At 40.7% G+C, this 14,898-nt stretch overlaps 1 protein-coding gene across 1 annotated transcript; it reads right to left on the reverse strand.

Moving 5' to 3' along the window:
- Positions 1–1,633: 1,633 nt before the first annotated feature.
- Positions 1,634–14,007, reverse strand: pdk2a (pyruvate dehydrogenase kinase 2a). Its single transcript, XM_049564458.1, has 11 exons — positions 13,800–14,007; positions 12,320–12,461; positions 11,779–11,850; positions 9,283–9,467; positions 6,796–6,885; positions 6,539–6,616; positions 6,038–6,117; positions 5,842–5,940; positions 3,655–3,765; positions 3,180–3,293; positions 1,634–3,001 (listed from the first exon to the last, which is right to left on the reverse strand). Exons 1-11 carry the CDS (start codon positions 13,915–13,917, stop codon positions 2,858–2,860), a joined length of 1,233 nt encoding a protein of 410 aa, XP_049420415.1. The 5' UTR covers positions 13,918–14,007; the 3' UTR covers positions 1,634–2,857.
- Positions 14,008–14,898: the final 891 nt, after the last annotated feature.

A 14,898-nucleotide genomic window follows, 5' to 3' on the forward strand; every position in this document is an offset into this window, starting at 1 on the left:
TTTATGATAAGCAGGAACAGTTATACAGTATATGAATTTGCAATAAATGAAAGCTGCTATTACAGAAATACATACGTAAATTACAAATGCAGTGCAACATAAATGATTGGCACATTGTTATTTTCCACTTTTTAATGAATTGAAAGTAATGAAAAAAAGACAGTTTTGGACAATAATTGTACTTACCCACAGCATTAGCTGTTAGCATTGTAGCATTTTTTAATAGTTTTTTTTCGTTAGATGCCTGAAATAAGGTCTGTGGTTGACACAAGCTTAAGACACTTCTACGTTTATTCTACGACATAAAATACGTCAGTAAATAGACCACTTGTAAATTTCGAAGCATTTACGTGTCTTAAAAAAGACAGTTACTGGGGCGTCAGTGGCTTCGTGGATAGTAGGCACCCCATGTACAAAGGCTCAGTCCTTGCTCCCCCCCTCACACTATGCTGTCCTATCATTAAAGGCAAGAGCCCCCCCCCCCCCCAAAAAAAACAATCTTAAAAAGAAAGACAGTTGCTAACGTGACTAAATGAAACTACAGAACGTCATCACACTTTACAGCCTCATTGTGGTGGTGATGTAGCCTAAAGTCATGCATCTGTCGTGTAGTTTCTTTGTAGCCTATGTTAACTCTTTAATTCTGGGAACTGCCTTTATACTTAAAATATCATAAAAATGGTGTTAATTTGTTAAGATTGGCTTATTTTATGCACTAATTCCAAATTCAATGGGAAAATCCTGTCGGCTTTTTGATAAGGGAACAACAGCAACGCTAACTTCTGCGTCGGCCCATACAAAAAATAAATAAATACCTGCAGCACTATAAAGTACGATAACAGCTAGCTAAAAGCAGGCTAATAAAGACAATTGGATTGCTAAATAGCTAAAAGTAGTGAAATAAATTGTTAAAATATAGGCAAAAGTAAGAGATATAGGCCTACGGTAAAGTTAGCTAGCTAACTTTTTAACAAGAGCATAAAGGCAACGCTAACTTGTGCATCAGTGGCTTCACAGCCTTGTGGTGATGTTGAAGTTGTGCGACTGTAAGTGTAGCTCATTTAAAGTCTGTTAGATTTTCATATCTAGCTTTAGCATGTACACTTAAAAAGAACAATTGTTTGGATTATTTTCTGCAATGATCTAAAATCCAGTGGAAAAAAAATCCCAATGACTTTTTGTCAAAAAAATAAAAGTGTAGCACTCTAATGAGCAATTGCTTTTGTTGGGATACGGCTACACCACTTGGACAAACCACAGTGCAGAACTGCAGGGCAACATTGTACAGGAACCAGCAGTAATAAAAATAGCAATTTGTTTGATTTATGGCTGTGATTACATCTGCTAATGTTTACTTTGGATGGCTGTGTGTGGTTGCCTGTTCTAGCATAGCCAGGTTTTTATTTATTTATATGTTTATCAATATATTGGGGAGCATATCTGAATAATGGGGTTGGGGGCGTTTTATAATTACAGCCCTAGTTTCTTCATTTTCGTCCCACACAGCTGCAAGAAAAGACTACACCACAGGGATGCTGCACTGATTGATATAATCAATCACCTCTGCTCACCTAATCAACTGTAGTCGACTCTCACACACACAGCATGCAGGATAAAATCAAACACAGAAGCATTTTACACTTAGGTTGTTCTTTATTATTTGGATTGTATTCACACTATGTACAATCATTTTAATCACAAGAAATGTAGCTATAAAAATAACCTCTAACTTATTGTATGATTAAGATCAATTTAATACAAAAAAACTTATAACACATATGGACCTGGGACCTTTTTTCCTCATATGGCACAGTGTAATATACAATCTGAGACTGGCCTTCCTTTATTGGATCAAAGACTGGTAGAAAACTCGAACATGACACGCACTGCTTTCTGGGGTTTAATAACACTGGCCTCTATTGAACTCAGCTAAAAGCATTAAACCTCCAATCAAAAGCGAAACAAATCCCCTGGTGTCTGGCTGTAAAACCTGGTGCATCAGAAAGCTTGGGCCCTACAGTGCTGTGCATTTCTTTCATGTGATACTCTTTGTCTCTGTAATTAATGCACAGAAGAGAGTGGATTACATTCAGCCTGGTCCAGAAAACTGATGTTAAGATAACACTGTATCTTATCAGTCGACGCGAATACTGTGATTAAAACCTTAAAGGCTGAAATATCAAAACAAATGTCCATGCAAAAAGCACAACACCACTCAACATACATTTGTTCAAATCGACAGATCCAACAGTTGTACAGCACTTCAAAATTTAACAAGGTGCAACATTAGTGTTTTTTTTCTTTAGATACTTCAAGTATTTTGATGAAATGAGCCTTTGGGTGAAGTTGCTACCGTAAGGCTTGGGTGACATCTCCTACAGGATCTCTTCGGTCCCCCTCGGTTCAACTCAATCCCTCCACATGTCTCTCCTCAAACATCTGCAGTAACATTACTGCATGTGTGGCGTCTTCAACTGGAGTATTCAAACCCTCCTTTACATCAGTCCAATCATATTCCCACTTTTAACACCACACTCGTAACATGCTGAGTGCTGCCTCTGTCTACCTGCACATGATGCAACATTGGAGCTGCGTCTCCAAAGTCTAAGAGATGAAGTCTTTTCTGTTAGTAGCAGTTTTCTATTTTCCTATGAAGAACCCAAAAGGACAGTGGGGACTGAAAGCAACGTGGATATGCTGCTGCTAAAACCAGACTGAAATATAAGAGGGGTTTAGTCTGGCGATGAAGCTCTCAGTGGGAAAATGTTCGGTGCCCACATCTGCCTGGACAGATGATGACATGGGAATATGAAGACAGAAATTTGTAGACTTGAAACACCAGGCGTGAAGGACCTTTTCACTTGGGAACCTTATATATGCTCATATCAATAGGCTCTTTACTGGGTATACACCAGTCGTCGGCCTCTTGGCTCACTTTGTAGTTCCTCAGAGCGGTTTTGTTGTACACCGGCAGCCTCTCGATGGAGTCTGTCGACAGCGCCTGGAGGGTCAAGAAGACAAGATGTAACTACAAACACCTGCACTGTCTCCACAGGTCTGCAGAGTTTGCTGTGTGCTGAGCAAAAAGTGTGCCACCAGACAGCTTTCTCTGTGCTGCAGAATTTCTAACTCCTGGCGTCTTGTCAGAGTTTCATGCACCATCACCACGTCTGGCTCACCTTCAAGTAGATGACAGCGTCTGTGCCGTGGCCCTCCATGGAGTAGAGCTGCAGGTCCCCCTGGAAGTACTTGGCGTAGAGACGTGAGATGGGCAGACCGTAGCCGAAGCCAGCCTGCACAGAGAGAGAGGGGATCAAGGGTTTAAGAAGGCTTTGTTCTCTGTCACACTGCAAGCAGCGGCGCTCTTCCATGGAACAAACCGCTCTTTTGTCAAGTTTGCTTTGTGTATTGTAGGTCACTCGTATGTGGAGGGAAAAAATGATGCTAGGATCTTGAAAGAGGAAGGAGTATAAATGAAAGGCTAAATGAGCATGTTAATGCTTGTGGGCTGCACAGAAATGCAACTACACGACATATGGTGCAATTAACACCCTGCAAAAAATATATGTATTTGTTTTTCAATAGCCTATATATGTAGGCGTGAAATCCAGTTAATAAACGAAAGCATCCCACCGCTTGTATATCTCTACTCACCAGCGGAGGCCGTGTGTGCTCTCCTATCTGTGGAGCAGGAGCGGTGGAGTACATGTAGCTGAAAAGGTTCTCAATCCTGCGAAAGGGGACACCTCCGCCCTTGTCGCTCACCTGCAGACAGAGGCAGATACAGAGTGGTGAGACAGCGCAGCAAAATGAGAGAGAGTTACTTGAGGTCCTTGAGCTGTGCTGAGCCATAAAAGGTGGAGATGATGCCAGCAGACAAGTGCCTGCCTGTCGTGAACACACGGCCTCAACTGACAGTGGAAGCGAAGTGGCTCTCTGTTTGTTCACTCCATGTATCCTCATGGTAAATGTGCAGGAGGTCAAGTGCAGGATCAGAGAAAACATATGGTAAAGGGGAATCTAGTGGCAAATTATCAAGTACAGACAAAAAAGATGCATTGAAAAGAACATTTCCTCCAAGGCTCTTTATACATTTAAGGGTAATTTCCAAGTATGTTTTAGTCAAAAGAAATATGTTAGTTAGCTTTTAATCTTTAGATTAACAGGAGTAAAAGTGGAGGATTTTTTCTTATTTTTTGGCCACTTAGGGCAACACAAAAAGCGGAAAACACAACATTAATGCCTTTGAAGTTATAGTGGTGAATATGCCAGCAAACAGTATCTTAAAGGGATACTTTTGATCTTTTGAAGTGGGGTTGTATGGAGGTACTTATCTTTAGTCAGTGTATTACCTGAAATAGATGGCGGTTGGCACGCCCCCAGTTTGGAGAAGCAGGCAGGCGTATCACCACTTAAGCTAGGCAATGTCCTATTATGGACCCGGAAACCACCAAAATGTACTTTAGCTTTTAGCCACCTAAGGGAAGTCCAAAATTCACTCTCCTATTAGCTCTGTTTTGGGCTCCACCAACCCCTGAGGGAAATTTCTTGTCTTCTTGTCATGAGTCCTTAATTTCACTTTTAGCAGTTTGATTTTGTTTATTCGTGTGTGACATCACTGACTGTGTACAGCATGTGTGAGTCACAACAAGCAGTTACACATCCTGGTAACAACAAGGGCACTAAGACATTGTTTATGAAAGCACACAGCCCATGTAGCTAATCTTATCTGGGCTTAGTAGCTTTGCTTTCAGTTGGCACTGTGATTAATTGAGGGTGGAGTCGTTACCTAACAGGTTCAGGGAAGGATTTGGGAGGTGATGACAAAAATAAGGTGGCACACTTGGCTCTGAAAGCAAAGGCAAACCACACTTTGTGTTTAACAGGGCTGTACGATGATTTATTTAATCCTAAACTGATATGAACTTGAGCGAAGACAACAGTGTGAAAGATTAACTTAGTGGAAATGTTTCATCTTTACAGGCTTCATTAAACCCACTAATGTGCTGGTTCACACAGAGCTCACAGACATAAAAACACACCCGCATTCCTGCTCACTCCCACAGACAATTTAAGAACTCTGATCCACCTGCTATTAAGTATCTGAGCATTAAGGCAGGAAGGAGTCCCTCTGAGCATTTCCTATGTTTGCCTTTATTTATCCATTTCAAGAAGCGGTACTGTAGGGCTGCCCCCTGATAGGTGACCAGAAAGGTCATTTGTTGGCAAGATTTCATTGGTCGCTTAGTCACAAAAAAACAAGGTGAAACTTTATTAGGAGCTGCGTCTTGTCAAAATAAATCAAAACCTCCTAGATACAGGAAGTGGAGTCAGGTTAATTTCCAGAGCTGGTACCTGCGGTTATTCCACAGGCTAGTTAACAACATGTCGGGCAGGAAATCCAAAGTGTGGGATCATTTTGAGAAGGTGAAGGACGAACCCAAGGTGATATGTAAACTCATCTTCATTGGTCGACTACAAACATGACGTATCATGTGAAACATGGAAGTAGCTACATGCCCATTAGCCCACAGCGTCATTAACAGGCGGCTCGCTCAGTGTGTGACATGCATTTGTAGATAAAATATAGGCCTATATTAATGAAGGTTCATTAGTACGGTTTGTATTTCTCTGTAATGTAGCACAGTGTTAACAATGTTACTGATACTATTCTTTCTCACAGCTTCAACTCAAACCACCAACATATATCATTTAATAGTTACATTAATATCGTAAACATGCAGGCAACTAGTCGACTGATGGCCCTAAATGACGACTGTTGGTCAACTAGGAAAATTCTTAGTCGGCGGCAGCCCTGCTGTACTGTAACTTGCAACCCACCTTGATTGACAGGTCCTCGTCTCCAAGAGACACCAAGACTTGAATGGGTGGGAGGGTAATGCTGTTGTCGTGGGTCTCAATGGTTGCCCTCATAGCATTCTACAAAAAGGATAACAAAGTAAAAGTTACCTTAAAGTGGTTTTCACTCTTATATTAATCATCACTCCATAATTTAAAACTATAAGATGTGTCCCACCTTGAAGAGCTCAAACAGCATGTGATACAGGTGAGAGGGAACGTATACAATGCTCATTGGATGCTTCGCCTTCTTCTTGCCTGCACAAAAAACAAACAGTGTTTTTTAATTCATTCCACTTCATTTAAAATTCATTGCCCTCGCCTCTCGTGGATGTGTTTCACCGGTGGCAATTATTCTGCAAAGCTGTGGTTCGACTGTTGAAGAGGATGGAGAGGAAAGGGTCCGTGTGTCAATATTGTCTGAAGCAGTGAGCCGGGCTCATTTAGCCTTTACTTGAGCTTCAGTGCTATAATTAGAGGCCTCTCAGGTCCACCTGGCTGAACGTTAATCTGTATACAAACACTCATACTGTACGGGCACACGCTGGAGTTGGCTCCATTTGCTCTTCATTTAAATCTCTTGAACAAACAACAAGGACTTCTGGACCCCGGGGTGTCGGCATTAAGGGTAAAATTGGGTCTGAACTTAACCTGCCAGGTTAAATTAACGTAAGCTTACCATGCATCTCCTGCAGTACCATGTCAGGGGAGCGGAGGTAGTACTGGTCACACAGCATCTTAGCACTATGGAAAGCATCTGAGCAAAAACAGGGAGGATAATAATGTTAGATGATTATAATACAAAATAAAATCTAAAATGTTGGAAAGTAGAAATCAATAGACAAGCTCCTCAGGATGCAACAAAACAATTGAAAGTCAAATTATATTTTACACAGTTTATCTGACAACTTTAACTTCATACATAATTCTATTTACCCTGAACTACATCTCCGACTACACAGTGGGGGTCAATGCTGCCGATGGTGTTTGGGTGGACAGGGTTGAGGGTACCGTCAAAAATAAGAGCTGCAAGGAACAGAAACGTCAGTGTTAGAGAAAGCATAAAGTTTGATATCTGCAGTTACTGGAATATCAACATATCAAGTACAGTGAAATTTGGGACCGGTATCATTTGAGTAATGTCCTTCATTTGTTTCAGTAACATACGTTGTACTCTAGCCATGCCATGTGTTACTGTTGTTGAAGAATATAAGAATGTTTTTCCACAAAATCGTAACAGAAAAAGCCAAATTTGTGTTTTTTTTCTTGACATAAAGCAGTTGCTTGAGTTGCCCAAATCAGCAGAATCATTATTTAAAGAAGCAAATATCTGAAGTAAGTAAACACGACTGGGAATCAGGCAAAGCAAACTTTCGGAGCTTTCCAAGCAGCAACCTCCAGGGCCAGAAGAAAAAAGCCAACAAGGAAGCTGCAGTTCCTCTAATGGCCACTTGAGGCTGACTTGAAAAGCGAGTCAGTCCCCATAGACTCCCATGTTAAAATGCCCAACATTACAGCAGAAATAAACATGTGAATAGCCTGATACAAAAACAGTTTTGATCTCTATAACTACTTTACTCAATCACGACATTGTACAGGTGTTGAACTGTTTAATAACTCACACGTTTACATTTTTATAAAGGTTTAAAGATATGCATAATTAAAGATGTGGCTGCTTTGAGTGAGGCTTTCTGCAAGGCATCGCTTCAGTCGATAGCCTCTTTTACACTGCCCGTTCAAGGCGGGAATTTCACGCCGTTATTATGCCTCACTGTTTTTTTACAAAAGGTACAATTGCAGAATTTGGGGACAGACTTGTTTCGCCTTGAAGCCAGCAGTAAGAGTGCCAAATCAACGTCTGTGTAAAAGGGACAGCTAGCAGGACGGGACCATGGACGACACGGGAGGAATGTTTTGACGACATGTTATGCGGGCAACTCATTGAAGAGAGATTTAAAAAAGGGGCTAGCAGCAGTTAGCAGCTAACTCGAAGAAGAAGAAGTACGGGAGCTAAAAATGTCCAGAAATTGGGAAAACAGTGAGGTCCAGGTTGACGCTGTTGTGTTACGTCATGCCCGTTATTACTTCTGGAACACCGGTACGCTGTCTAAAAACACACAATGGAGTGGTGTTACGCTGCCGTTGTTTGGTTCTGTATAAAAATGCAAATGCGGCATAACGACGGGACGTTGTAGTGGCCCTATCCATGATCTCTGTGCAAAACGGCAGTAGTCAGATCCACCCCTCACTCAACCACCCTCTTGTGCAAATATGGTCCCCCCTTGGTTCCAGAAAACCCAAAATGGCTATGACCAAAATGCCAAACTTGAGGTTTCAAAACTGGAGTCCATAAAAAATTATTTTTATACAGTACATGGAACTTTATGATGCTCTTAGCTAGATGCACATTTCAGCTGCTACCCAGAAAGGTGGTTTGATAGCCAGGTCAGGTAATAACACAAGAAATGTGATGAAAAAGGTGCAAGAAAAGAAAATACAGAAGATGAAAACACGCCGTAAGACAGATATGAGAGTCTGAGCGTTGAGCATAATGGCGTTCCCTTCATGCAACGGTAGTTTTGAGAGATTACACTATCACACCATGATATGAATCAACAATCTTTGTTCCACATGGATGATGATGAATCCTAGCGTGTCATCATCCTGGAGCAGGCAATCTGCTGTTCGAGTATGTGAGCCTTTTATGATAATATGCTACGAATAAAAACACTGGAATCAATGCAAAATATTGCAGAAAAAGACAATAAAATATCCTAAGTTTTTAAAGCCAAATCAGATATTAGACAGTTGAAAAATGAATTAATTTGGTAGATTAATTTGTCCAAAGCAACTCATATTTTTCTTTAATTTGGGTTTTAGTTTCTTACACATGGCACTTTAATGCAAGGAAAGGACATCTATGTAAACTAAATTAGTGCTGACTGAAGGAGGGAGGAGTAACAAAAAAACGTAAGTTTATATCCCATTTGCTTGTGTCTATAAGCTGTAATGTATGTTGCATATTTAAGTATAAATTTTATGATGTGAAGCCTAACTCGACGCTAACTGCTCCCCAGGCAGATAAAAACATCCCACATCAAGATCTATAATGGATGTGACAATAAAGTTAGTGAGACGACATGTTCTGAAAGATTATTTCAGGGTTAAGACTTATTTTTCCCTTTGGGTGGCGAGTGACAGCGAGCAGAGTGAGTATATTATTGTCACGCAGCCTGGTTTGAGAATATTCATTTCAGTCACAATGCAGGGAGAATAAAAACAGAACTTTGCCCGTGGAAGATGTTTTTCATACCGTGTTGATATCTGTGTGAAGGTACAACAACTAACCCCGACATCATTAGTTGTGTTTATTGCATGCCGGCAGACCAGGGAAATAAAACCAAGGGTTGAAATGTTACTCACTGTGCTGGTTGATGAGCATTCGAATGGAGATGCGGCTCATGTAGAAGCGGTCCAGAAAGTACTGGATGTTCTGGTTGGTCATCGGGTCCTGGGGAAAAGCCTCTTTGTATTCTATGATACCCTGGGCCATAGTTGGCACAACGTCGTTGTGCCTGTTTCTGATGGTGACTAGGGTGTCGACAAACCTGTAGAGGAAGAAGATACCGTCATTAATTCTGTTATATCACACTTGAATGGATAGAGAGGTTGGAAAAACTGACTAAAGATGGACATGTGTGGGATAAAGCTTCACCCTAAGATCAAAAAATATATGTATTTCCTCTTTCCTGTAGTGCTGCTTGCCAAATTAAGTTGTTTTGGTATGAGTTGCCGAGTGTCGGAGATACTGACTGTAGAGATGTCTGCCTTCTGTCTTCTCTCACCTTGTTGTGAGCAGTTTCATGTGGTCCAACCGAACTCAACCGAACTACGCCCACCCATCGGATCAAGGTACAGAAGGAAGCGTGCATCTACTCATGGACAAGGCGCATGCATGTGACAGTGTGAGATTTAGGTGCGTCCAGACCAAGAGTCGTCTCCTTTGGTCTGAATCAGGGACTCATGTTGTCACAAAGTTGTATAATTGCCTAGAGTTGGTTCGTGTTCTCACGGCAGCATTTACAAGAGGACCAGATCAAATGCCTTGTGTGAGAAAGCCTCTCTTGATTGGTCAGAATTTCCACATGGAAAAATCCAGGAAGTAAAGCAAACGTTGAAGAAGAGTACACTTGCAAGATAAATGTGACACTTTCTAATGTCACAATGGAGGGACAACTACGCAGGTTGATTTTAGCGCTGCTCATCGTGGACTATATTGCTGTCATTGTTCATTTTAGTCAAACCATACAGTTTGAAAACGAGGCGCGGCTCCAACTAGAAAACAATGTTTTGATGCTATGAAGCGAACTGAACAAGGCAGGTGTGAAAGCACCCTTAAACATAACATTCTTCTCAGCTGGGCTGTAACGTTAGCTAGCTCAGTGGTGCTAGGTGAGCTATGAGTAGATGCACACTTCCTTCTGTGCAATGATTCGGTTGGCATAACTCAGTACAAGAAAATAGTTCCTACATGAAACTGCTCACAACAAGGTCTGTGGATTATCTTGAGTAACCAGGTCATGATTTTTGTAAAGTGACATTGCTGATGAGTTTTTCAAATTTATTTTTTTGGCGCTGTGAGCACCACAAGCTGAGTGCCATCTAGTTCCATTATATTAGAGAGAAGGCAGACAACTCTACGGCCGATATCTCCAACACTCAGCAACTCACACCAAAACAATCTAGATAGATTAATAGTGGTACGGGTTAGAGGAAAAATATGTATTTTTCAATTTTGGGGTGAACTGGCCCTTTAAGAGCATCAAATAATCATCTGTTACACCTTCCTTTTCCTAAAATGAATGAAATAACCAACCTAGAGCAACTTCAACAACTTCAGGGTTCATTTAACCCTTGTGTTCCCCTTCAAAAAAGTTACATCCATGACCCTTCAAGTGGACAAAAATGTCCACTTTCTAGAAACTTTTGTAGTGTCCTAGAAAAGGTCACAGGGGGGTGATTTTTTGCATGGGGGTGTCATTCTGGGTGAAATTTCAAAATCCCAACTTTCAGCATGAAAATCCATTATTTGACCCTGTAATGCATTTTTATCCCATCCATGACCCTTCAAGTGGACAAAAATGTCCATTTTCTAGAAAGTGTCCAACAAAACGTCACAAGGGGGGTGATTTTTGTCAAGGGGGGATCATTTTGGGTTAAATCTGAAAATCCCAACTTTCAGCATGAAAATCCATTATTTGACCCTGTAATGCATTTTTATCCCATCCATGACCCTTCAAGTGGACAAAAATGTCCATTTTCTGGAAACAGTCCAACAAAAGGTCACAAGGGGGGTGATTTTTGTCAAGGGGGTGTAATTTTGGGTTAAATTTGAAAATCCCAACTATCAGCATGAAAATCCATTATTTGAACCTGTAATGCATTTTTATCCCATCCATGACCCTTCAAGTGGACAAAAATGTCCACCTGTCATTTGGCCATTTGTATTGTTGCCGGCATAAAAATGCGTTACAGGCTCAAATAATGGATTTTCACGCTGAAAGTTGGGATTTTGAAATTTAACCCAGAATGACACCCCCATGCAAAAAATCACCCCCCTGTGACCTTTTGTTGGACACTTCCTAGAAAGTGGACATTTTTGTCCACTTGAAGGGTCATGGATAGGATAAAAATGCATTACAGGGTCAAATAATGGATTTTCATGCTGAAAGTTGAGAATTTGAAATTTCACCCAGAATGACACCCCCATGCAAAAAATCACCCCCCTGTGACCTTTAATCTCTCTGTGAGGGAGTTTTGAATTTTGGAAATGGACAAAAATGTCCAGGGGTCACACGAGGGTTAAACATCATCCTTAAAAAAACAAATGTGAGATTATTGAGGAAAATGAAAACTTACTCTCCCAGGACTTTGTAGTCATCAGGATTCTTATCAAGGAATTCAAGGATCTCCATTAAACTCTGGATGTACCTGGAAACAATCATAAATACAGATGTTCACACACATATAAACAAATGTTTTGAAATGCAAACAACTGAGTGAGGCTGCTGGAATTCTTTTGGTGAAAGGTCAAGCTTCGGATGACTTGGATGTGTGTCACTCCTCACAAAGGAACGAAAGGCAGACTGAAAACAAGGTCACGTGACTTGTGACGAGAAACTAGGGGAAAGTTCAGAGCTGAGAGCCTCCCCCCTCTGCACGGAGTTATTTTGGAAGGAGTTCAATTGGCCAACTGTCCTACTACATGGACATAAACAAGGCAACAGCTGTGACTGTAAACATTTCACATGTCAGGGGATACAATCTGGTATTTACTGAATCACAACAGACATTAACAAAGACTTATGTTGTTCTTTAGTTCCTGGATGACGTCACAGCTACAGTTGAGGCGTTGTGAACCTCGGATCACAACAACACATGAATCCACTGGTTCACCTACCAGCTCTGCACGATCTGTACGGACGGGGTTGTGAGCAGTTTGTCAGGCAACAGGTTGATTTCTTTCATGATGTTTGAGAGTCGCACGGGGAGCTCCTGCCTCAGGAAGACAAAGGAGGTCTTCTCACAGGCGTTAATGGAACCTGAAGAAACACGAACGAAATAATAATTAATCTTATCTTACTTATTGATTAGCTGATGGGCAGGAATGTGATGATCAATCTTTTCAATCATGTGTCAAACAATGAACAGCTGCTTTTCTTTGATTCATATGATCGTAAATTCAATATATTCTGGTTTTGGACTGTTGGTGGGCATTTTTCACACATTTTCCACATTTTTTTGGATGGACAAAATAAGCAATTTAAAGGCTTGGATATTTTAATATTTAGTGATATTTTAAGATTTTGATTCATTGAATTATTTAAAAAAAATCAGATAAATAGATAACAGGAAAAAAACATTACTTACAGGACTACAGGTGGAGGGATAAAATCAATGCTGCCTGGTATTTTTAAATTAAATATTTCTTTTCTTTTTATAAGTAAAAATAATAATAATAATGCATTTTATTTATCTGTGCCTTTCCAAGCACTCAAGGACACCTTACAAGACAGCTAAAAACAGCAGCAGTTTATCCATAGATCATAAAATCAAATATTTCCGTACTACACAATAAAAGCTGATAAAATGATAAAATGATATTAATATTGCAAATACAAGTTAAAGATTTAGTAGCCAACTAGAATAAAAAAAATTACCGCTTTGTTAGTTAAGAAAATACATTTTGCTGCTATAAAAATATTGAAGCGAGAAATTCTACTCTCTAGTTGACAAAGTTTTCCTTTGGGGACATAATTTACAACTGAAAAATGGTAATAATTTACAATATATGACAATATATGTTATCGCCATACTCATCATACGGCAAAATCGTGACCACATTGTGGGACCTCCTGTGATCCCCACCCTTATACATGACTAATAACAATACATTAATAATAATAATGATAATAAAGTGCATTATTTGCATTATTGGGGATTATTTATAAGCATGTTGCTCTGCATACTCACATTTCTTTTAAACCTTTGTGTTTGTGAATGTTACACCAATCCATCTACATAATCTGCATGATAGTAAAATTGCAAGCTGCTGAAACACTGTCATAATAAATTATTACACATTATAATCATAAGCAGCAGCAGCAGCAGCAGCAGCAGAGCCATGTGTCCCAACAGGGCCCAAACAGTGCAGCCTGAGCTCCTGATCTGATGCAACACTCAGCAGTGTGAGCACTATGCAGCCACAGACACAGGCAAACCCTCCTCACAGCAGATGGAGGCTCACTTTACAATCACACTCTGCACAGTCTGCTCCTGAATCACAGTTTATTTCTGAACATCTTCACACAGCTCCAACACACAGCTCTCCTGTTAGTCAGATCACAAATATCTGCAGGCGGATCGATAACGACACTCACCGAAGTCGAGGAATTGCTTCATGGAGAGCGGTGACGGAGAGAATTTGGAGAAATGCTCGATGTGTTTGGGGACGCTGGCTAACGCCGCGTTTTTCATTATAAACCTAACGAACTTCATTATGGCTGCGGAGGGTCCTGGCCCCGGTGTGAGAGTGACCACAGAGCCCCGTGCTAAGCTAGCTGTCCCTGGGACTGCCCGGACCTGTTATCATATACAGGGGAGGACACCCGGGTGAGAGTGGGGAGCTGCAGCCAATAGGAGGACGGGATTTTTTTATTTACGTTCCACACTGGCCAATGGGAGCAGCTGGAGGGCGGGGTTAGTGAAGTTTGGGTGCTCACAGTCTGGAATCTGTTTGAGAGCAGCAGCTTCTCATTTGATTACATAAGCCAGTGATTAACCGAGCAGTTAGCAAACAAACAGACACATAAATTAACAAATTATAAAAGTTGTGGATGAAAATAAGTATATTTACTCAAGCCCTGTGCTTTAGTGCAAGTTTGAAGCCTTTGTTCTTCAGTATTTTTTATTTTATGCCTTTCATATTCCACATTTTGGAGGCAAATATAAGTTTCAGGTTTTAAAGTTATTTCATTTATCTATGACTTTAAAAAGCAAACAGGTTTTGCAGATTTAGAGTAAAGCCCTGTGTTTGCTAAGGGGACAACAGCACCACATGGCCAAAGTTCCGTGTGCATTCATCTGGATGGCTCCCACTCAGACACAAGAGCATCAGAGAGGTCCAGCACTGATGGTGGGTCAACCTCATAGGCAGAAAATGTGTTGGCACTGTAACCCATTCTGCAAACCACAGATATGTTGCATATTCATATATGCATAACCAAGTGTGATTATGTTTAGGCACAAAACCACTTGTTCAGGGTCAAGAAAAGATCATGTTTTGGCTTAAAACACCCAGTTTTGATGCCACAATCACAGCAGGAAACGCCGCAAAGTCCTGCTAAAAAAACACAAAAAAACCAACCTGGGTTCGATGCCACTATCAGGGCTTGAAATAACCTTATGTCTCACTTTGGTGCCACAATGTCTCACTGAAAAAAAAACTATTTTGGTACAACTATCACATTCTGAAATGCC

This window comes from Epinephelus fuscoguttatus, linkage group LG20 (assembly GCF_011397635.1).
Source record: "Epinephelus fuscoguttatus linkage group LG20, E.fuscoguttatus.final_Chr_v1".
Classification (NCBI taxonomy): Eukaryota; Metazoa; Chordata; class Actinopteri; order Perciformes; family Serranidae; genus Epinephelus; species Epinephelus fuscoguttatus.